Source organism: Aedes aegypti, chromosome 2 (genome assembly GCF_002204515.2).
Source record: "Aedes aegypti strain LVP_AGWG chromosome 2, AaegL5.0 Primary Assembly, whole genome shotgun sequence".
NCBI classification, from domain to species: Eukaryota; Metazoa; Arthropoda; class Insecta; order Diptera; family Culicidae; genus Aedes; species Aedes aegypti.
Window position 1 is genome coordinate 86,565,362 of NC_035108.1, and position 22,286 is coordinate 86,587,647.

The following is a 22,286-nucleotide window of genomic DNA, read 5'->3' on the forward strand; positions in this document are numbered from 1 at the left end:
TGATCGATTGCTCAATTGCTGTTAGTGACTAATCGATCAAGTTTTCAGCTCAGTTCTTTAGATTTATACTCGAGATGGAACCATGGAACCCTACTAAAAACATAATTTCATGGTTACTACGATGGCCCCAAAAAGCTGCTTTCCAAAGGATTACTGTTCCACGACTCGATATTTCAATGAGTCGATGGTCCCATCAATATCGACTCATGGAGGTTTCACTGTATTATCAATATAAGGGAAGGGGAGCCCCTGATCAAAAAAACTGACTACCCCATGTCCATCGCCATCTTAAAAGTCCATGTAACCATGTAACACGTCAAAATTTGAAAAATAGGAACAAAATAAAATTACCCGATTTTGTCAGGTTCCCTATTTTGTCAGCATAAAATTCATTGATGGACTGACAAAATCGGGTCCTTACTGTACCAAATTATTTCAGATTTATGCATAAAAATTGAAAAACAAGGACATCGAAAAACAAATTCCGTATAATCGAATCCCGGATAATCGAGTCCCCGGATAATCGAGTCTCCGGATAATCGAGTCCGATCTGTATTGGGTGCATAAAGTCAATTATGACCTTGGCCACGTCTATACAGTCATCTAAAGACCGAAATAATGATTTTTTTAATAATTATCCAAGAAACTGATCAATGCTATCCTGGATTATATAGTCGCCTCTCCACATCTCGTTCGATATCGAGTAGGGAGAGATCGATACAAAGAACATTAATTTAATGAACACTAGATTGAAAATCACTCCGTTACTAGGAAAATAATAAACAAACAAACTTCATTTCGAGTTTCCGAATTGTTTTGAATCTCTAAAATCTATTCTAGTAATCTTTGATAATGAGCATATCGACATACGGAGAGAAAATTTGGGTACGAAAATCACATCGAGATAGGGAGGTATCGAGATAAGGAGGATATCGAGATATGGAGAGTGAAAATGTATGCAGAATGAAGGGACCAAAGCAATCATCGACATAGGGAGATATATCGAGATATAGAACATCGAGATGTGGAGAGTCGACTGTAGTACATGGAAAATAAAAGTCAAAAAAAAAATGTTTATGCTAACAGAATAACAAAACTAAGTCCTTAAGTTAAATTGAAACTTGAAACCTGTCAAAAACAAAATCCCGATTTTGTCAACCCTAAATACAGCAAGAGGCTGACAAAATCGTTACATTACTGTACTGCCCATAAACGCATAATTGTCCCATGTGAATAGGAAATCCACCAAACATGGGACTTATATGCATTTATGGGCAGCGTATCTGGCGATGAAAAATCTGATTGAGAATTCATCCGTTACATGACGCTAGTGACAAATTTTGGTGGTAAAGAGTATTATTGGAAGTTTATCCGTTCAGTTCAAGGGCTATTTGGCGGTAAAAAGTCTGATTAGAAATTCATGAGCTAGGTTGTGCTAGTAAAAAGAAATCTTCAGTCGTCTCTACCTTAAAATTCTTATTCAGTTATTCACTAGACTGAGGCCCATCTACTTGATTCGATTGTGGGAGAAGCCATCCCAAACGTTGGACTTTTGTCTTCCAGGCATCGGTAAATGTTCCCATGTCACACGTACATCGAATAAAAAATTTACTTTTTCAAAAGCCTTAATAATATTTAGATCACTTTTGTTAAAGTGAATTGAATAATGTTCTTGAAAAAGTCATTACCGACGAATGCCAGATTGGTAATTATGATTGATTGGATAGAAAAAAAATCCTAGTAAATCATTCTTTTAAACTTTGATCTCACCAAGTGACTAACGTAACTAGAGATGGGCAAAACGGCTCATTTAAGTGAACGGATCCGATCCAAATCACTCATTTTAGTGAACCGGATTTTTTGAACGGTACAGTGGCTCGCAAAGGAAGAGCGGACCGAACCGAGCGAACGGATAAAAGAGCGATTCACTCCATGTTGCGCGACATGCGTCGTAACTTGCGCATCTTTTGCTCTCTCATTCTTCGAACATTTTTCCTCAGAATCTCACGCCCGATTTCCCCTCCGAATCAAAAGGAAAAGCAAAAAGTGCTTTGCCATTCAAGTGTGCACATTTTCTCTCTATCTTTCAGCTGCCTGTATGCAAGTGGGTGGGGCAAATTAGTTGTTTGGCTGTGTACGCAACAAACTATATGTGCATGTGTGCCGTAGCGCGCAAAGCAAGGCACGTACCAAGCATTATAATAAAGCCGGAAAACAAACGGAGAACAAGAGAAAACAATCGGTTTGTTTTCTTTTCCGGGTCACTTTTTGTGCGATCCGTGCTGATCAAATGAACCGACGCTCGCCAAAATAGAACCACGGATCACTCGTTCTTTTGAGTGACCCGGATTTTTTGAATGGCTCCAATTCTTTTTGCCCATCTCTAAACGTAACCAGTAATTAACGCATAAACATACTTGGAACATTGAAATACAAGAAAAAACGTGTCATTTAACTTTGATGTTGTGCTCTACTATTTAAATAGCAGTCGAATGCTTCGATAGTGCGAAAAAATGCTAATTTGTGTTATTTTATATGTATAAATGGTTGTCCGAGTGTTAGAACCATTCTAAATATTTCCGGACGAACAGTGATTGTGCTTAATTTTGTTAATAAGAAAGTGTGTACAAACGTAAAATTTAGAAGAAAAATAAATACACATTACAAAAAGTATACAAAGTCCACAGAGGAATGAAGTAAAACAACTGTGATTTTTCCTTCAATTACGACAATGCAGTCGAAGTCACATGGAAAAACAGACTCAGGTTACCAAAATTAAGTTTAGAGAAGTGATCGGCGCTTTTTTTATTTTACCGGGACAAAAATTACGAGATAGAGAGATAAATGTGTATGATTTTTCGATACTATATTAATATACACTAAAACAAAGCTTATAAATGTGCTAATTATACAGATGTCCGGATTTCGATTCCAGCATGTCCGGATATTTAATCCATGATTGAACTTCTGATCTGAAAAACACGAAGAGCAATATGAATTAAACAGTTTAGGTGGATACATCGAAATAAATACTTAAAAAGATGTTACATTCATCAAACTTAGATCTGAATTTAAAAGACACGGACACCGTCTTCAGTCATTTAGCTGCACACTGTAACATAGGAGAAGGTATAGACCGTGATTGTTTTATATTCTATTTTGTTTTGGCTATATCGGTCATGTGACTCAAAGGTAAAGGGAGTCTATAGACGATTTTTGCAAATGATAGAAATGAAAAGGTGGATAGGCGTCGCAAGAGAACGACAAGATTTAAATTTTATTAAGTGGTGAAAATTGAGCAAGTCATTTTAAAGTCAGTAAGCATCGAAGCGTCCTGTATTCTACCAAGCTTCTCTACTGGAAAAGGGTTGGCTCAAAGCTTTGAGCTTTGCTACCAACACAGGCAAAATAAAGAAGGTAGTAGATGTGTAGATTTTCTTGCGAATCAGTCTGTACTCTTATGCGATTGAATTTATGATGTCAAAATTTATTTGACAGCTGCTACGGTTTGATCCGACTTACTTTATACAAGTATACGGGACGAAATGGAATGTACATAAAAACTCATAAAATAGCGTTTTATGCGATGAAATTCATCGATCAAACGATTTTATCCACCATGTAGTGCGAGAGTGATGCAGTTTGTTCAAATAAGCGACTTTGTACGTATACTTCTGGTTGTCTGGTTTGTACGTGCGTATACGAGGTTGTCTGGTTAGTAGTCCTCTCGAGATACGTCCAAGAGTTCTTTCCAGGTTTTCTAAAAAGAAAAAAATTGCAGCAAGAATTCCTTCAAGTGCCCTGCAACTCACAAATTTCCAAAGGCATTCCTTGAGAATTTTCTACGGGAATTCTCCCATAGTTACCATGACTTACTACAAGGATTTTTCCAAATAATCCTTCAGGAATTCCCCAGGAATTACTCCAGGGATTCGTCCTGGGCCTCCAAAAAACCCTCCAAGGATTCTTCCAAAAGTTGTTCTTGGAATTCCTGCAGGAATTTCATCAGGATTTATCATTTCTACAGATATTCCTTAAGTAAAATATCGTAGTAAATTTTGTTTTTGGAAAATCACTTCATGAATTCCTTCAGATATTTCTCCTAGGATTTCTACAGAAATTTCTCCATCGAAATTTCTCCAGATTTATTCTTCAGCAATTTGCTCCAAGGATTGCTCCAAAAATATATCTAGGGAAAAAGCACTAATTTACGACCTTCAAGAATTTTGTGCCAATTTTCAGATTTTCATACAAAGTAGGTCAAAATCGCATAAATGGGTCGAAAATTTGTGCTTTTCCCCTACATAGTTACCTTCAGAAATTGTTCCATAGGCTCCTGCAAGAACTTCTCCAGAGATTCTTCAAGGATTTCTGAATATTCCTATGGGGATTAATCTAGATTTTTTCTAGAGCTTCCTCCAGGGATTGCTTCAGGAATCTCTCCAGGATTTTATCCACAGATTTCTCTAAAAAAAACTTCTACAAAAAAAGTTCCTCCAGGAATTTCTAAAAAATAATTCGCCAAAGAAATTCTGGAAGAATTCTTATTCTTTTAGATGAAAGCCATAGCGGTAAACGCGCTGCTATTCAGCAACACCAAAAGCTCCAAAAACAAAATATTGTTTGTGTTGATAAACGAAAAAAAAATACCTCCTTATTAAACATACAAAATTTTAGGCTGATCTCTTTAGACAAAATTCAAATGCTTAGTCGAAAGGAACATTTTTAAAACGTATCGAAAAAGTGATGATTCTTCTGCTTGTTTTATTAGAACACACTTACACCGGTTTTAAAGATGATGCTCACTTTCGCAGTTCAAGGATTCATTCACATATTTCATAGCACCAAAAATTGCCATTTTGGACACTTACCCATCCCCTCGTACCATTTTTTGTATGGAAATCCTGCATATTGTGTATGGGCTGAAACATTTTGAGGAATGGGCATTTAATACAATAAGCGTTTTATTGACTGAGAGCTTGTCAATTTTTCCATTCTTGTACATGTGCCTCTATGCTCAGGGACGGCAAGGAAATGTTCAATGTATAAAATTCGCCATCGGAGGAATTCGAACCCATAACCCTCAATATGGTCTTACTGAATAGCTGCGTGATCACCGGTATTTGGACTTCTTGGTGGTGTTCATATTTCCATTTGTTTTTAAACAAATGTTTTCCTCTCTTATGAATAGAGGTTGTACCATAGCATCACGTTGCTACAGTGATCATTCACGTAATATCTGCAAACATTTCACCACAAATTGCCCTTCTTTCTAAAATAGACCGTTCTTTAAAGTTTTCGGTGTATAAACTAGTCACTCCATGTAGATAAGAATTATAGCAAGATTCACCAAAGTGAATCCTGCTATAATTCTTATCAGAAATTTTCCCTTTCTTTTATCTTCTTGTATTAAAACAGACAGGTTTGCTCTCCACTATTCTGCCATCATCGTTTTTTCATTGTCTTAAATATTAAAAAAATAAAAAAAAAATATTTTGTTGTTTTTTTTTTCTGTGGAGTAGTGTTTGATCCTTTGGTCGCGTTGCTAGCTCTTGTGAGGGCGAACGATGGACATTTGTTCGGCATACAATTAATTTATCAAATAATATCGCGAATCCGGTCAGGCGTGAATATATCAAGGATCGCATCATCAACTAAAGATGACTCCCAGATCCTTACCTTATCCCACTAACCCAATATCCTTTCCATGACAACTATGGAGATGCAGAAGATTCTTCGGTCTCTAAAATCAATGGTTGTCTAACTAACATTCCTTCCCTTCCCCGATGACCGTAAGGACGTGGCCGGCGCCGTTATTGACTTCTTAAGTTTGAGCTCTCGATTTGTGCACATTGTTGAATGGTAAGCTAATCCCAAGCCCCATTCACTAAATCCCTGTGCAACTTCGATCGTTCTGGTCAATCACGGAGTAGCAACTACGAATTGTACGGTCATTTTTGCTAATGCTCATGCTCATGCTCAAAAAAATATTTTTTTTCTGTGGTTATCTCATCGAAATTGAAATTAATGATCCCACAAACCAACGAAAGTTTTTACTGTTGCGGCAATCAGAGGCCCCCGTTTTTCTAACATGTAGAAGAGTATTAACGTTTCCTTGCTATATCGGAACGGTTGTCTATCAGGTTGGTCTTCAAGCGGGTACCATAGAACAACTCTTGCAGTGACTATCTCAGGGTGATCTTCCAGTACCATCGTTTACGGTACAAAATCTTTAAGGTAAAGATAAATCGAAGCCAAACCTCAAATTTCCAAGAGCACAAATCAGGAGAACCAAATATCCGTGTAAGCTGAAAACATAATCGATTAGTCACTAGCCAATCAATTAGGTTTTCAGCTCAAACGGATGTTCGGTTCTCCAGATTCGTGCTCTTGAAAATTGGAGGTTTGGCTTCGATTCATCTTCACCTTAAGAAACAAACAAAACATAGTATGCTGAAAAACAAGCTGTTTTTTATCTTCTAATATTTGAAAAATACATTGTTGAGCCTAACTCGTTAAAAACTCAATCGTACAATTATATCCCCACTCTCTAACTAGAGTAAGTCTCAAAATGTTATGCATTCGGGGTAGTGTCGTAGAGTCCAAATGGACACATGCATGACAAATTATGTGTTATTTTTTTACTGACAATCAATATGTTTTGTTATGTATTTCAACTGTCTGTGCAATTTGAAAGTCTTTATTGGCTTCCATATAAGCAGTAGACCAGGTTTCACCGAATAAGAGGGATTTGAAATAGATCGAGTTATAGAGGGAAATTTTCAGTACACTTCCTTCGGCTTAAAGAACACGAGTTACGGAAATATTAATTGGAGAGCACGATGTATGGACATTTTAAAAGACCTAGGAATCCATCAAGTTATAGAATACATAAATTGTGTACAGTTGTAAAATTTACAAAAGAAAACATGAGCTTTGTTGATAAGGAAAAAAATCATCATCGCAAAGGGCTTTCATATTTTTTTTTAATTTTTAAATAACAGTTCTCACTTCTTCGGAATCACTCCCTCAAAAATGCTCTCTTGATTAAGCATGATTTCAGAATCCTGAGAAATTTCATTTACGCATTAGACTGGCCCAGCTCAGTATGGGAGAAAAATAAAGTTGTATGATTCCACGGGGCACCCCCCAGGATTATTCCTTGGGGTTAGAGGAAGCCTTTCTGAAAAATTCAGCTCATTTGGTCGTTCCATGAGCTGGCGCATTTGAATTGAAGTTAATATGGGATTTTCAGCTCAAACATATGAGCAACAGCATATCATCTACTGTTTGGTTCAGGAAAATTGGTGATCGCGTTCAATTGGATCCAGAATGTCAAAAACACTACTTGATGTAATAGCGAAGAATATTGTAGAAGATTGTACCATGATCAAAATTAATAAAGTTGGTGTTTTAACCATCTGAAGTATATCATGCAATACTGAAGTATGCATGCATAAAAGTGACTGTACGGGAGTGCTGATCTAAGCCTAACTTTCAACAACTGAAAGAGTAATGAAAACGAGATTAAATCCAGATACAACCTTCTGCAATTATGTTCATTAGGGTGCCAACTAGTGTATTTGTCATTCTGGGCTTAATTGAACGCGATCAATTAGTATACGGAACGAAACAGTGACATATGGTCAATTTTCAATATATATGAGAAGAATATTCCATACAAACTTCAAATCGAATGCGCCAGCTGGTGGAGCAATCAATTGAGTTGAAATTTTGAGAGTGCGTTTTTCTTACCCTAAAGCTTATATCTAGGGGCACCGTTAAGTTTTAAAACTTTTTTGTTTAAAGGCCAGTCTATTACGCATGGACTCGTGAGTCCTACATTCAGATTGTGTGCTATCTAACTGCACAGCAAGTTTTTGGAGTTTATCGCTATTGATATTTTAAATTTTCCTGTCATAGCACCAAAACCGACATTCAGGATTTCTCTCGATAAAATATAGAAGTAAAATAATGCTCCATGACGTATATTTTTATTCGGCCTTGTAGAGGGCCTATCCTCTTTGCCAGAGCACAATCATTAGCTACAGCTAATTGTAGTAAAATGTAAAATATATGTATAGATATATGTAATATTGAAACGTTAAGCGTTTCCCTTAAACTAAATCAGCGTTCTAAAATGCATTTTGGATGTCGTTTTTCCGATCCACAAAATTGCAGATAAATTTTGTCTTTTGTGTTCATTCTCCCGCAATGAATTATTAAAATTTCCATTCAACTTTGCTTCCATCGTAACCACCATAAATTTCCATAACCGTTTCAAGTTTTGCTGAAAATTAACCAAACAAAATCTATAATTCATCCTCTGGGCGGTGGCGGAGAATTCAAACGATGACGACGACGACGACGACGAGCAACTTTGGTTGTGTAAATTGAATCAGCTGAAAAGTCTCGTTATTCAACCCTGAAAGCATCATCCTCGCCACCATGACGACCATCGCCGCACGATTGTCCGACATTTCCCGGAAAAGCATTTCCCCGAATGATTTTTTCCCAAAAATCGCTTCTTCGAAAGCTTTTTTCAAATACATTTTCCAGATTAAAAAAGACACGGATACCGTCTTCAACCATTTAGATACATAGACTTATTTCCCATTAAGAATGACAAATAAGAGACTTTTCTAAACATTGCCTACACACAAACACCATTCCATTTTTATTTATAAAGATAGATATAAGATAAATTTCACCAGCTTCATCAAAAGTTAGCATGTTTTGGAAGCAGAATCATGAATAGCTCTCAGTATGTAGATTATGATTTTTTATGGTAATGGGTACATTCGGAAAAAATAATTTTCGAGGGAGCAGTTCTTTCGGGAAAACTCTCAGGGAAAAACGTCATTCAGGGAAATTGTATTCGGGGAACAGGTTATCGATGAAATGTCGGACAATCTCGCCACCATCATCATCATTCGCAATATCATTTTCCATAACCCATTGTAGTAGAGTGGAGTGTGTACTCTTCGAGCGAACTCTCTAACTTTTCCGTTTGGTGTTTCCTTTTCTCACAGTGGCGACACGACGGAAGCGGAACTGTGCCGGTTATTCAGCTCGTACGGCAACGTCAAGTCAACGAAAATCATCGTAGATCGGGCGGGCGTCAGCAAAGGCTACGGATTCGTAACGTTCGAAACCGAACACGAGGCACAAAGACTGCAGAGCGATGTAAGTATGAAGGTACGGCCCAAAATCAAACGCTAACAAACTACTCAGCATCGCATTCTGTGTACCGCCTGTATACTGAGCGATCCCAAGTGCGTCAAGCTCTCCCCCCGATAAGTATACCGACACAACTTGAGAGGAAAAGTTTTTCATTATTATTGCTGGTAGATTTCTGCGCTGTGTTGTGCTTTCGTTACCTCATTGTTTGCTAAATTTCTTGACCCCTCCCACTCTCGCTTCCGCCCTTTTGTTTTGATTATCCCGGCCGCTTTGGAAGTGAAGTTCAAGTCACTTCCCTATTTCCTGAAAGAACCTTTTGCTGTATATGTGCGTGATTATGTATATTTATAAGTTCACCCGGTGTTGCGTGTGTGGAATGTTCAAGTTTTGGAGTATCCTAAACATTCTTTTGATCATAACTAAAAAATCTGCATTGTTGATAAAACTAGATATAGGACGACTTACTGACTTACTGAGTCAAAATCTAATTCAAAGTCTTATCACTTCCGCCATACTTTCAAAGGCATATGTACCAGTCCTGTATCGCATCAACTTTAAAACACCTGTAACTTGAACATCCCTCACCACGAATCCCCCCACCGGATGTGTTGTACTGTAGCTCGTTGTTCGCAATCCAAATTAATTGCAAATTATGTTAATGGACGGATTAAGAGGTCCCAGGAAAAGTTTGGATGCTTAATTTCGTTATCCCTTTTTCTTGTTTCTTTCCGTGCCGTGACCAACCTGAACACACGACTCTGTTCAAACTTCATCACCTTCAACCACACACCTTCGTTCCGTTTGCCGTTGCCGTTCCGTTGCTGTTTGCGGTTCTTACTCACGCAAATCCAGGGAGACTGTATCGTGCTGAGGGACCGTAAGCTAAACATAGCACCAGCGATTAAGAAGCAAGTAAGTTGGCACCATGTTGTTTGGCGAATATATGCACCGAACTTTTCACCATTCCCATCATAATGTTCAAGCGTAGGCGTAGATTAAACAAACTCTCGATTCTCACAATGAACATCTTTTCTTCTTTCTGTTTTCACCTAATCCACCGTAAAAAAAAGACAATCTGCGCGACGAACGGTGCCGTGTACTACGCAGCCACACCCCCGACGCCGACGATCAACAACATCCCCATCGAGCAGTTTGCGACGGCAGTCTATCCGCCCGGTGTGCCAACAATCTATCCTCCGACGATGACGCCCTACCAGCCGTTCTACCAGTACTACAGCGTGCCAATGGTAAATCATACAAACAACGAAAATAGAACTTGAGCCAACCGCCCTGAGAGCCCATCAATTTCCCATCTTGGGTCAGGATGCATATGGAGGGCTGAAATCACAAAAGGCTGGAAACATAAGGTTGAACGATCGAAAGGATGAGTAGAGTTAAATTATTTCACCGACCTCAGCAAAACGATTTGCCAAGAACAGAAAAACTTAAAGCTCGATAACCTTCAATGCCGAGTCCGGTTGTTTATTTAACCGAGATGTAGGCAAACACAATTTTCAACAATTGATATTCTTTGTAACTCATTACTTTTATACAAGGGAAGGAGCTTCAGAATCATTTTCAAAATATTATTTTGAATCCTCCACAGAGCTTTCTTGCTGGCATTACAACAGCTAGTACATATTGGTACAGCATACAACATGGCAGACCTGAAAATTTGTTTGAAGATCAAAAGCTTGTTCTTAAGACAAAGTTTCGATTTTCTATTAGTAAGTGGATACAGACATTTCAAATATTTGTATAGTTGATGTTTGTTTGACATAGTTGAAATTTGTATCTTGCATGAGACCTAGATACTTAACTTCATTTGACCAGCTTATTAAAACCCCTCTAATCGTGACCAAATGTCTACTTAGAGGTTTAAAATAAAGAGATTTTGGTCTTTTGTGGAAATATTCTAAGTTGTGTTTTGGAAGCATTAGGAGAAATTTTCCAATTTTGCAAGTATGTAGAAATAATATCCAAACTTTTTTGCAATCTACTACAGATGAAACGCAGGCTTCGTCCTTTGTCGGAGAGGCCTGTGTCATCCGCAAACAAAGATTTTTGACATTTCTGATGTAACTCTGGTAAGACAGATGTGAAATTATTGTATTTTTCCCAAAATGCTGCCTTGGGAAACACCAGCTTTTACAGGAAGTCTTTCAGACTTGAAGCTCTGATAATTAGCCTGAGGTGTACTATCTGATAGATAACTTTGAATTATTCTAATAATATATGTTGGAAAACGAATGTTTTTAAATTTTACAATCAAGCCTTCATGTTGAACACTGTCGAATGCTTTTTCTATTTCCAGAAGAGCAAGACCAGTAGAATAGCCTTCAGATTTGTTTGAACGAATCAAATTTATTTCACGTAAAAGTTGGTGAGTGGTCGAATGTCCATGTTGGAATCCAAACTGTTCATTGACAAAAACTGAATTTCCGTTGATGTGGACTATCGTTCTGTTCAAAACGATCGTTTAAAAAAGCTAACTCATGGAGAAAAGCAAGCTGATTGAACGATAGCTAGAAGTTTCTGCAGGATTTTTGTCCGGTTTCAAAATTGGTACAAACTTGGCATTTTTCCATTCGTCAAGAAAATATGCCAGCTGAAAACATTTGTTAAATATACAAACCAAGAACGACAAGCTATTCTCTAGAAGTTTCATGATGAGAATGTAAAAACTCCATCATCGCCCGGGTCTTTCATATTTTTGAATTTGTTTTAATAATGATTCTCACTTCTTCCAAATCAGTCCCCAATAAATTTTCGAAAACTTTCTCTTGAATGAGAATGCTTTCGATGTCCTGAGTAACTTGATTTTCAATTGGATAAGTGAATTTTAATTCAAAATTGCACGCGCTTTCAAACTGCAGAGCAAGTTTATGAGCTTTTTCGCAATTAGTTAGTAATAATTTGTTAAATTTGCAATGTTTGTGAATTAAATACATAAATAATGAATGGTTCGTCACTCCGTGTGTCGGCAAGAACTGTTATCAAGAATACTCATTTGTCACAGTTTCATGAGTCGCATCGCTTACCGAGGTGAATCCTGATCATGTAACTTTTCAAACCTTCCCACCAACAAAAATACTTCCTGTGACAACTGTGGAGATGCAGAGGTGATCTCGGTCTCGGTAATAACGGTAGTCACGCTAAAATCCCTTCCCCTCCTCGATGACCGTAAGGATGTGGCCGGCGCCGTTATTGACTTCATTATATTCTGAGCTCTCGAATTGTGCACATTGAGAATGGTAAGCTAATCCCAAGCCCCGTTCATTGGTTCTCTGTGCAATTTCGATTGTTCAAGTCAATCACGGAGTAGCAACTACGAATTGTACGGTCATCTATGCTTATGCTTATTAGTTAGTAATAATTTGTTGAATTTGTCAAGTGTTAGAGATCATCGTCTATAATCATGAATAATTTTGCATATAAATACCTATATCTGAGCTAATTTTACTGGCCTTAAACTAGAGAATCATTACAACTCCCAAAGTATAAAAAAGATAAAAGACATGGTCTGTTCGGAATTTGAGAAAAAACTGTATAGAATCTCGTGAATGAAGAATCACAAAAGTGATTAAATGTGGTTAACACACAAAGTTTTGTTTCCCGAAATTGGTTGTGCAAATCGCAGTTTAACAATTATAACTGAGCAAACAAATTATAACTTTAGCCAACAAATTGTCAGGTTGTCTTGTAATGGAATTGAAATGACTGATGTAAGACATAGTAGAATTTACATAGAATATTAAAAATGTTGTAAACGCGCAGCTATTCAGCAAGACCAAGCTGAGGGTCGTGGGTTCCAATTTAAACAAAAAAGTTTGGTTCTCTTTTGAGTTTTGATCAAGGTTTCAAATAAGTTTCAGTAATAACTGCTATGTGTGTTATTAGCTGTTAGAAAATTAAACATCTCGTCCTCTTTACCATCCAAAGAACGAGCGTTCCGATTCAAAATATAAAAAATGGATCTATTAGAAAAACGTTATCCGATAACAATTTTATTAGTACAATTTTCACCAATTTGGTCTGCTTCAGCCATTGGGGTGGTTTTGAAAATTGCATCAACCATTTGAATCAATTGTTTAGTTAAAAAATTACAATCAGAAGGCAATATTTTACTAGAGGTATGTGCACTGCCCATACTCGCATAACAGTCCCATTTGAATTTTCATCACTTTTGAGTTTTTTTCATGAACCATGTTAATTATTAGTGTACTTCTTGGTATCGTACTCAAAATTTTTTTTTTTGTATGGACAAAGATAGATTACAATGAAATTCAAGCAAACTTATTTCTGTTATGATCTTTGTAATTTTTTGCACCATAGTTTTCATCCGATAAGAAAAAGGAATACCAAAAATGACAGTGTTTTAAACCATCTTTATTCCATAAAAATATTGTTCTTGTTTGACATGACTTGATTCTTTCTCAGAATGTATCTGGTGCGACTAATGATGGAAACATCTAAATGTTAATCCTTGCGAGAGGCTAAACAAAATCTATATAAATAAAAATGGAGTGGTGTTTGTATGTCACTAAATGGCTTGAGAATGGGACAACCGATTTACACAATTCTTTCACTGTCGTTTTCTTGAAGGGTTCCAACGTGTTCGTGTCACGAAAAAGTTTGAGGAAGTTTTCGGAAAATTTGGTAAAACGGGAGAGTACTAATGTGTCTTTTTGTATGGAAGTTTCCATGACATTTTTCAACAGCCTACTTGATGGCAAGACGAAGTTTGCCGGGACCACTAGTAATAAATAAATAGCTTCGCTCCAAGGCAAGTCTAAAGCTGTCATTATTCTCGTCCTCTGACCAATTTTGAACGAAATGTCCGGTAGGTTCATTTTCCAACGACATGAAGGGGAAGGCTTTTTGGGCCAACATGGGAGTACGCGCATCACAACTGGTATCGTCGACTTGTTAAACGGTGTGTTTGCGATATGTAATGAGAAGATATAATAAGTCAGCATTATGCATATCTAAGAAATGTCCAACAGCTGTGCCGAAATCAGACTAACCAAAACATGCTCGCTGGAGTATCTATGTTTCAAATCCAACATAAAGCTACTGCAGGTGAATCCAGAATACTTTTCTTATTGGCCGGCTGCAACGCTTCCAGCAAACCCAGGAATGTCTTCAGTACTATCACTACCACCACCGTATAGTTTAATACTTTGTAGGAACTATTGAAATTAAAAGTTGAGAGCACTAATGGTAGCAAAAGGAAAAGTGCCTAGGAATCTGTAGTAAACTTGGCAATAAATGTGTCAAGGTGCGCAATAACAAAGTAAGCGAGCCCCTAATAATGGGACTGGTATGCGAGTATATTTGAATTTGGTGAGAGAAGTACTCGGATAACGTGTCCCACTAGCTAGTATCTTGGATTTGTACATTGTAAATAATCGCATTAACAATATTCTAGTTGTTGAATATTTTATTATATTGTATTGATAATGTGTCGAGATTTCCCATCAGATTTTTCTGCTCCCAGCAGCGGTGTTACGAAAACTTTTTCAATTATGTTCAGATGCGTTTTTCTCGACATGATGATTTTCCTAATGGGACTGTATTGCGAGTATGGGCAGTGCATGTTCTTATGATTTTTTGTTGGGATAATTCGTTGATGAAGAGACGGTCTAGGAGATGCCTGCAACGGCAAGGACATTTCCATTTGATTTGAAACACCCGTAGCAATATCGGCATACCAGTTTGCTTTGGTAGATCCTTTCGAAATTAAAAGATTCGAACGGCTACCTGACGGAAGAAAATTAGCTTGTGATTGCGCATGATTATAATTTATCTCAGTTGACAGCATATCAGTGCTCCCCATCGGGGCTTATACGCTGTCCTATTGTTTGAGTGTTTTCCCGAATGGTTTTATCGGGCTACACGCAAGGGCCCACTGTATCGTTAGGGCAAATGAAAGAAACACGTGGTGATCAACCGATTTCGATAGTTGTGTTTGAGGGGAAAAAGGCATTGTTCGTTGTTCCATTTTGAGTATTCCGCAACTAACAGGTATTGGTCGGCAGCCTACCTAGGTAGACCCAGTGGTACCCAGCGGTCTGGCAGAGAATACATAACCACTGCGCTGCCGGCATAGAGCTGGCTAATGGCCGTCTTCCGTCCAGGGTACCCTGGGGGCTCAGGTGGCGGACACAGTAGTGGAATGAACTGGTGACATGGTGAGCACATGGGACCAACACTCCCATCGTATATGGACTGGGATGGAACTGCAGGTGTGCTCCAGTACTTGAAAATGTTGGCCACATCTGGATCGATGCCTCAGGATCCATACCTGCTGTGCATCTCAATGGAGAAGCATGTTGGAGCACGGATCTTCGGAGCATTCAAGGAGAACCGTGGCGTCTCGTACGTTCTCACGGTACAAAGCAGTGATGAGAAAAGTACTGGAGCAAACATTTACCGCCTCTACATTTACATCTTTCTACACGACCATCAAAATCCAAAGCAAACCATGACCGTTCAAAACCAAAAAATGTCACGGCTCTTCAAAACTGTAATCTTCTTCTTCCTAACGTTTTTCAACCCCGAATGCGAAATGACTCGAGCACAGTGGTGACACGATTTTTGCGGTTTTCGGGGTTTTACATTTTTGCTCGATAAAGGTAGCATGAAATTGAACTTGTTTATATGTATCGCAACGGAATGATTGTGCTCTTTCTGTTAGAGCTAATAGATTTCAATTAGTTGAAAACACTAGCGAAATATTAGCGATTGAATGATTTAACACTTTTTTCAATCATTCACCTTGGAATGGCTGCCCGAAAACGGTCATAGTGGAGAGACAAAAACAGTCAAGCAGTGTGTGAACCGTTGGCAGCGCAACACCTGAAGATATTGATGCTGCTGCTGCTTTGTGTTTTGGTTGAATGGCAGAATGGATGAACTGTGGTGAATTGTGGTCACAGTTCCCAAGACTGGTACAAAGTGCGGTCCATTTCAACAAGTTGTTTCGCATGGAAAAACTTTACGATGGAACACCTGTAGCAATCACAAAGCACCCGCAGCTGAATCAGAGGCAATGCGTTGTTTCCTACCATGACGTGGTTGGTCTCGACGATGATTACTTGAAGAGCCAACTTGCCTCCCATGGGGTTAAGGACCTACGCCGAATTTGTCGTCGTCTGCCGAATAGATTGTTCGTCAATACGCCAACAATCATACTAACCATGAGTGTTTCGGTGATCCCGGATCATGTTGACTTCGGCTGGACACAGTGTAAGACCAGGAACTACTATCCGTCGCCGATGTTATGCTTCCGGTGCTGGGCCTTTGGTCATACCGGTAAGCGATGCACTGCACCGCATCGTATTTGCGGTAGATGCAGCAAAGTGCACCCAGAGAATCAAGTCCAGAACCCCACTGCAATAGAAAAAGATACTGCAGCCATTTACAACAGCTGCCCCCCTGATGAAATTCAAGATACAAGCAAGATTGTATGTACTGATTGTATGATCTGATCTTTTGTAAGAACTGTCGATGACCATTCCGTCTCAAGCCGGAAATGTCCCATCTATCTTGAGGAAATTGACATTCTGCGTATAAAGATCGACAACAACTTCTCCTACCCCCAGGCGAGATGAGAATATAAAACTCGCTAAAACTCCAGTGCCAGAGCCGGAACTTATTCTAGTGTGGCCAACGCAAGCAAGGACGCAGAAATCGAGAACCTGAAGGCAGCTATCCACCAAATGTAGGTGAATTCAATGGCTAAAGATAAAAGAATTTTCAGAAATGGAAACCGCTCTTCGAGGCCCTAGTGTTGGCGAACGCCTAGATAAGGTCCGAGAACATGGTACAATGGAGCAACTCATCAAGCAGGTGGCTGATTAGACTGCTACTGTTCAGAGGTTGCAGCAAACAGTAGAGATAAAGGACCAGATTATTTCCAAACTGAACGAAAAAACGAACAAGTTCTCGAAACTGAAATCCCCCGAGAAAATTTTTCGGTCATGGAATCCCAGGACGAAATTCCCGCATCCCAGGAATCGATCTCCACTACCGATCCGAAACTGGCAGCAAAAATATAGGAGTGGATCAGTCGAAATACTTCTAGCTGCGTGAAAAACGTCGTATCATCAAACGACACAGCCAAAACCGAGAACCTGAAGGATCAAGTACGAAAAAAGCGGAGCAAGAACTCCAATGAAGACGGGACATCAACCGACGACAGCATGTCTTCTGTTGTCTCTCAAACATCACGTCAAACTACTGAAACTAGCACTTCCTTTAACAAACGAAACCACGATGCATCAGTCCCTTCATAGAACGGCCCTACTCAGATGTTTTACATCTCAAACACCATTTTCACATTCCTTTTCTCTCTGGAAGATGAAGTAAACGATGAGTGTGCAATAAGAACACTAAGAAAAACGAAGAAAGCCTCGGGCAGCCGATTGTGCGGACGTTACACCCCTACCGGAACCAGTGATGGAGTCCTTTTGTTACATTCGACTCGCTATAATTTTACAGGTTTCGTTCGTACTGTGAGGACGGGGGAGACCATAAACAATTTATTCCATTTTTTATTCCATTTTTGATCTCTCCAGGTGATTTATTGTCACTTGAGAGACCGTTTAAGACGACCTTGAACAAACGTTCAGTTTTGTTGTCATATGTAAGAAATTTGTGCTTCCTCTCTTCAAGATGTTTGAGAAGTAGTTCGCGATCTTTAGGAGTTTCCGGCAAAACGCGATAGTCTCTTTTCTTTGCGATTTGGAAGAAACCTTGAATGCTGGAGTTCAAGATATCCTGCCCAAATCCTCCAAATTTGGAACAGCTGATCACGATTGACGGCACTTTTTGTATCCTCACTTGAATCAAAGAACCTGGGCAAGAGGCTGCTTCGATTTCGATGCAATTGTCAACATTAACCATTTCACCTTGGAAGAAAGCGCGCATTCCAGAGAAACGTCCTTTCTTCCATTTTTGCCACGTATGGAAACAATGTAACCATGTTTAGTGAATAACCGAAAGAAGAAGAGACCTTCTAAGAGGTTTTTTTTCCCAAGACGTGTCCAAGAAGGATTACCATCGCTAGCTTTCACTAACGGGTCCAACAAAAAATTGAAGGTCCTAACAAGGGTCGTAAAGTAAACAATAGTAGAAAAATAGAACTGAAAAGTACCGTTTACAGCAATGAAAGCTCTGTTTTATTGTAGAACTGAGAAGTAAGGTACCGTGGGGTAAGTGGATACAGAAAAATCAATAGTTAGCTTCATTGTTATGTACAGCTAACGTGAATAATGTAACTCAAACTTTTTCTGTGGATAACAAAAGAGGGACTATTATACTTCAAATCGTCATTTATTTCGATTTTTCTGATTGTTATCTATTGAGTATGAGAGACTTAAAAATTTGCGCCAAATGATCCACTTGTACCACCATGGTGGGGTAAGTGGATCACCATTAAAAAAAATCTGTTCTTGAAACAAATGTAGTGTGATTATGTTTAATAAGAATCATATAACCCTCGTTTCGTACTTTAAAATTAAAAATTATCATTATTTAATCAAAATATAATAAAAAGTATGTATATATTAGCTCATACTAATTTGAACAAAAAAAAATACATTGTAAGTAGAAAAATTTGGAGAAAATTCATCCATTTATGCGCATAAGTTATACAGAACTATTGTAAGATAATTCCTAACGATATTTTCGAAAAACACTCTTGGTTTAAACATATTAGTTACATTTACTTTCGAATAACAAACTGAAATCGTTCTATTTTATTTATGGATATATGTGTATCGTCTGTCTAGAACAATTTATATGGTCAAATAAGGTACGATACTATGCTTTCGATTGGAAAATTAGTATATTTTGCTCTTTTACAACTCAACTTAGATAAACCACGAAAAGTTTCGTGTGAATTTTGAAATTTCTTTTTTTCTTTTTTTTGGCGTTACGTCCCAACTGGGACAAAGCCTGCTTCTCAGATTAGTGTTCTTATGAGCACTTCCACAGATATTAACTGCGAGCTTTCTTTGCCGAATGACCATTTTTGCATGTGTATATCGTGTGGCAGGTACGAAGATACTCTATGCCCTGGGAATCGAGAAAATTTCCTTTACGAAAAGATCCTCGACCAGCGGGATTCGAACCCACGACCCTCAGCATGGTCATGCTGAATAGCTGCGCGTTTACCGCTACGGCTATCTGGGCCCCTTTTTGAATTTTGAAATTATTATTCTTTTTATATTTTTTTATACCAGAAAGGTTAAAAAAAACTTTAAGGTAGATTAATTCAAATTTTCTATGGTCAATTTGACAAATTCAAGCTGGGAATGGAACAAAATAAAGAAAAACAACATTTGCGAATATTAAAGCTTATTAAAATTCTCGTAAGCAGTCTGCCAATAAATGATAATCATTCTTGATCCGCTTACCCCACCCCATTAAAACGTAGGGGTAAGTGTACCATGTCCAATATATTTGTATTTATTTATAAAAATGAAATATTTTTCATTGTGATTCATTCAGTTAGAACTGAAATGCTCACCATGTGTCGAAAAAAAAATAGAATTCGTTTTTAGACAGAGATACAATGGATTTTTGATTGATGGAAAACAATTTTCAAATTAATTACTTTTTGCAGCTAACAAGTTTGCTTGTGTTAGTGTACGTGTAGTACCAGTTTTGCAATAGTATCAGTGTGGGCGTAAAAACATAACCTAAAACGAAGCAATGGTGCGAAAACATTCAACATATTCAAGTATTTATGCTTTATATTGACAAATGATCCACTTACCCCACTGATACACTTCCCCCACTGTACCTTACTGTTTTATTGCTTTAGGTAGTTTTAACAACATCCAAGAGCAGAAAAAACTTGTGTACGCACAGCACGAGGGTACTATGCACATTCTTTATAGTGTTTCAATCATATTGAATATGTACAGCTGTTCTTGCAATAACAGAGTAGCAACTGCGGTCGGTCAATCATGCTCATGCTCATACTCATATTGAATATGTTCAGCCTTTCATTCTTTGAAACTTTTATAATGATGACCGGTTTTCACCCTTTCGTATTCAGCCTTATGAATAATCAGCTTTTTATGTTTCAGCCGTATGTTGGAGTCCCTTTTGATCCAACCAAAAAGGAACAATCCATCCATCTTTTTTCTCTCTTTCAGAATGTACCGACAATTTGGCCTCAGAACTATCAAGGTATGTAAATTTCGACGTGTACATCTCGAAGCCTATGTGGGATGCGCCCGGTGCAAAACGTGCAAGCAAGCAAAATAGTGACGAGCGGTGTAGACTAACGAAGCCACACACACAAAACAAAACAAAATGCCAAGCAGCCAGCTAGTTTAGTTTAGTTAATCTTTTTGTTAAAATTTATAGTTGATTAGTGCTACTTGAACTACTTTTCCCCGATTTCAGTCGATCGGTTCCGTTCGGTTACAATTGAGTTCTGTGTCCTCAGTTCACTTAGCGCTTTTAATGCAATGATGGCAACAAGAAAACTTTTGCTGAAAGATGATTTTTTTCTTAAGTTTGTTTTATTTATACTAATTTATTGCGATTATTTGTTATGCGAATCATACTGCTATCGAATTACGGCGGAAAAGAATGTTGTGATAAAAAAAGGGTGAGGTTGAACCCTGACTTGGTAGGGAAGGTCGAGCACAGATAGGCATTGGGGAAATGTTTATTGAGAGATGTTTGTTTCGAATTGTTGTTTAATGGTGCTTTTCCTGGTAAGCATTTTGTAGGAATCAATTAAAAACTAAAGAGTAATTTGAAAATTCGCTGAGAGTACACCAAAAAGAACGGACAGAGAAAATTTTTACAGTAAATTAAACAAAGTATAACATGATGGTTTATGCAGCAAGGTGCAAATCGAAGATTTTCACAACACCGCACATTTATCTAACATGGCTTGCCGAGTTGGATAGCTACGAAAATTGCAGTAAAAAATCGAGTTCTGCTTCGAGTTGCTTATCAATTTTCAAGCATTTTCGTAAAAGGTCACTTGAGGCTCTCATAAGTCATATCGAGATGAGATATTATCAGAAATTGTTTGTAATGATTCATTACACAACTCAAAAGAGTAGCGAAATAACAAAGCGTTGCATAATAAGTCATGATTTCACGACATTGCTTTATTCAATGGAAGAAAGTAGGACATTTACTGATAAACTACGTGTCAATATCCAGACAAATTGACTAGCCTTTTACTTGAAAACTCCTCCCATGGTCTGTGGGAATCATTTTCAGGATTCGCCCTAGATTTATTTGAAATTCGTTTTCTGGAATCTGTAAGAACGATATTTTGTATTTTATGAAATGCACCCAAGGATACATGAAAACCCTGAAAACATACTGAAGATACCGTGGACATTCTTTTTTTCGTGAAAATCATGTTCAAGATTCTGCAAGATTCTTGAATTTCTCACCCCGAGTAAATTTAACAAACTCATGGAAATACTTGTCAAGAAATTCCTTCTAGATCCAAAATTCATTAGTATAATGTGTCTCTAGTGAATTTGGGGCTGCTGAATCTGCCGTTGTTCTCATAAATGTTCCACCACGTCACAATTTTGAGCTACATGTCTCCAAAGTTTTGCAAAACACTGCTTCCATTTATGTTTAGATAAGTTTTAAACTACGATAAATCGATTTTTTGTAGTGATTTTATAAACATACACGAAATAACTTCAAGTTTCATGTATCCAATAGTTTGGTTTGAAATATATTTTTTCGACTTAATCGATTCTTTCAATATGCGTACAGACTCTATACAAAATACTTCGTTTTTTATTTTAAAAAATACAATACTTTTCTAAAGCATTGAAAGTATTATTAACTTTATTGATGAGTGTTCTTTAGCACATAATAAAGTATGAATTTTGTGGTAAGTTAAGCCATACAAGCTGGTTAGCATGCATGTTAATTGGCTAAAATCGACAAATTATTAATTTTATGCGGCAAATAAATCTCAAAAACTTGACGTGCTATAATGTTTTCAACAACCGTAATGAATTCAGCAACCCCAAATTAATAAAATAGTGAGGTTTTGGTGTTTGAGCCATAAAATCCTGTGTGTTATTGAAATCAAA

The 22,286-nt window shown here is 37.8% G+C and overlaps 1 protein-coding gene across 8 annotated transcripts in view; it reads left to right on the top strand.

The window, feature by feature from the left end:
- The window catches only part of LOC5571818 (protein boule), a 160,806-nt gene that overhangs the window by 137,198 nt on the left and 1,322 nt on the right, over window positions 1–22,286 (top strand). For 6 of the 8 annotated variants that reach the window (XM_021841438.1, XM_021841440.1, XM_021841441.1 and 3 more), the window contains 4 exons: window positions 9,033–9,198; window positions 10,036–10,095; window positions 10,254–10,430; window positions 20,355–20,388. In XM_021841438.1, the coding sequence (XP_021697130.1) occupies window positions 9,033–9,198; window positions 10,036–10,095; window positions 10,254–10,430; window positions 20,355–20,388 (437 nt within the window). The remainder of the gene's footprint in view (window positions 1–9,032; window positions 9,199–10,035; window positions 10,096–10,253; window positions 10,431–20,354; window positions 20,389–22,286) is intronic. The other 2 variants (XM_021841445.1, XM_021841446.1) reach the window with 2 other exon arrangements.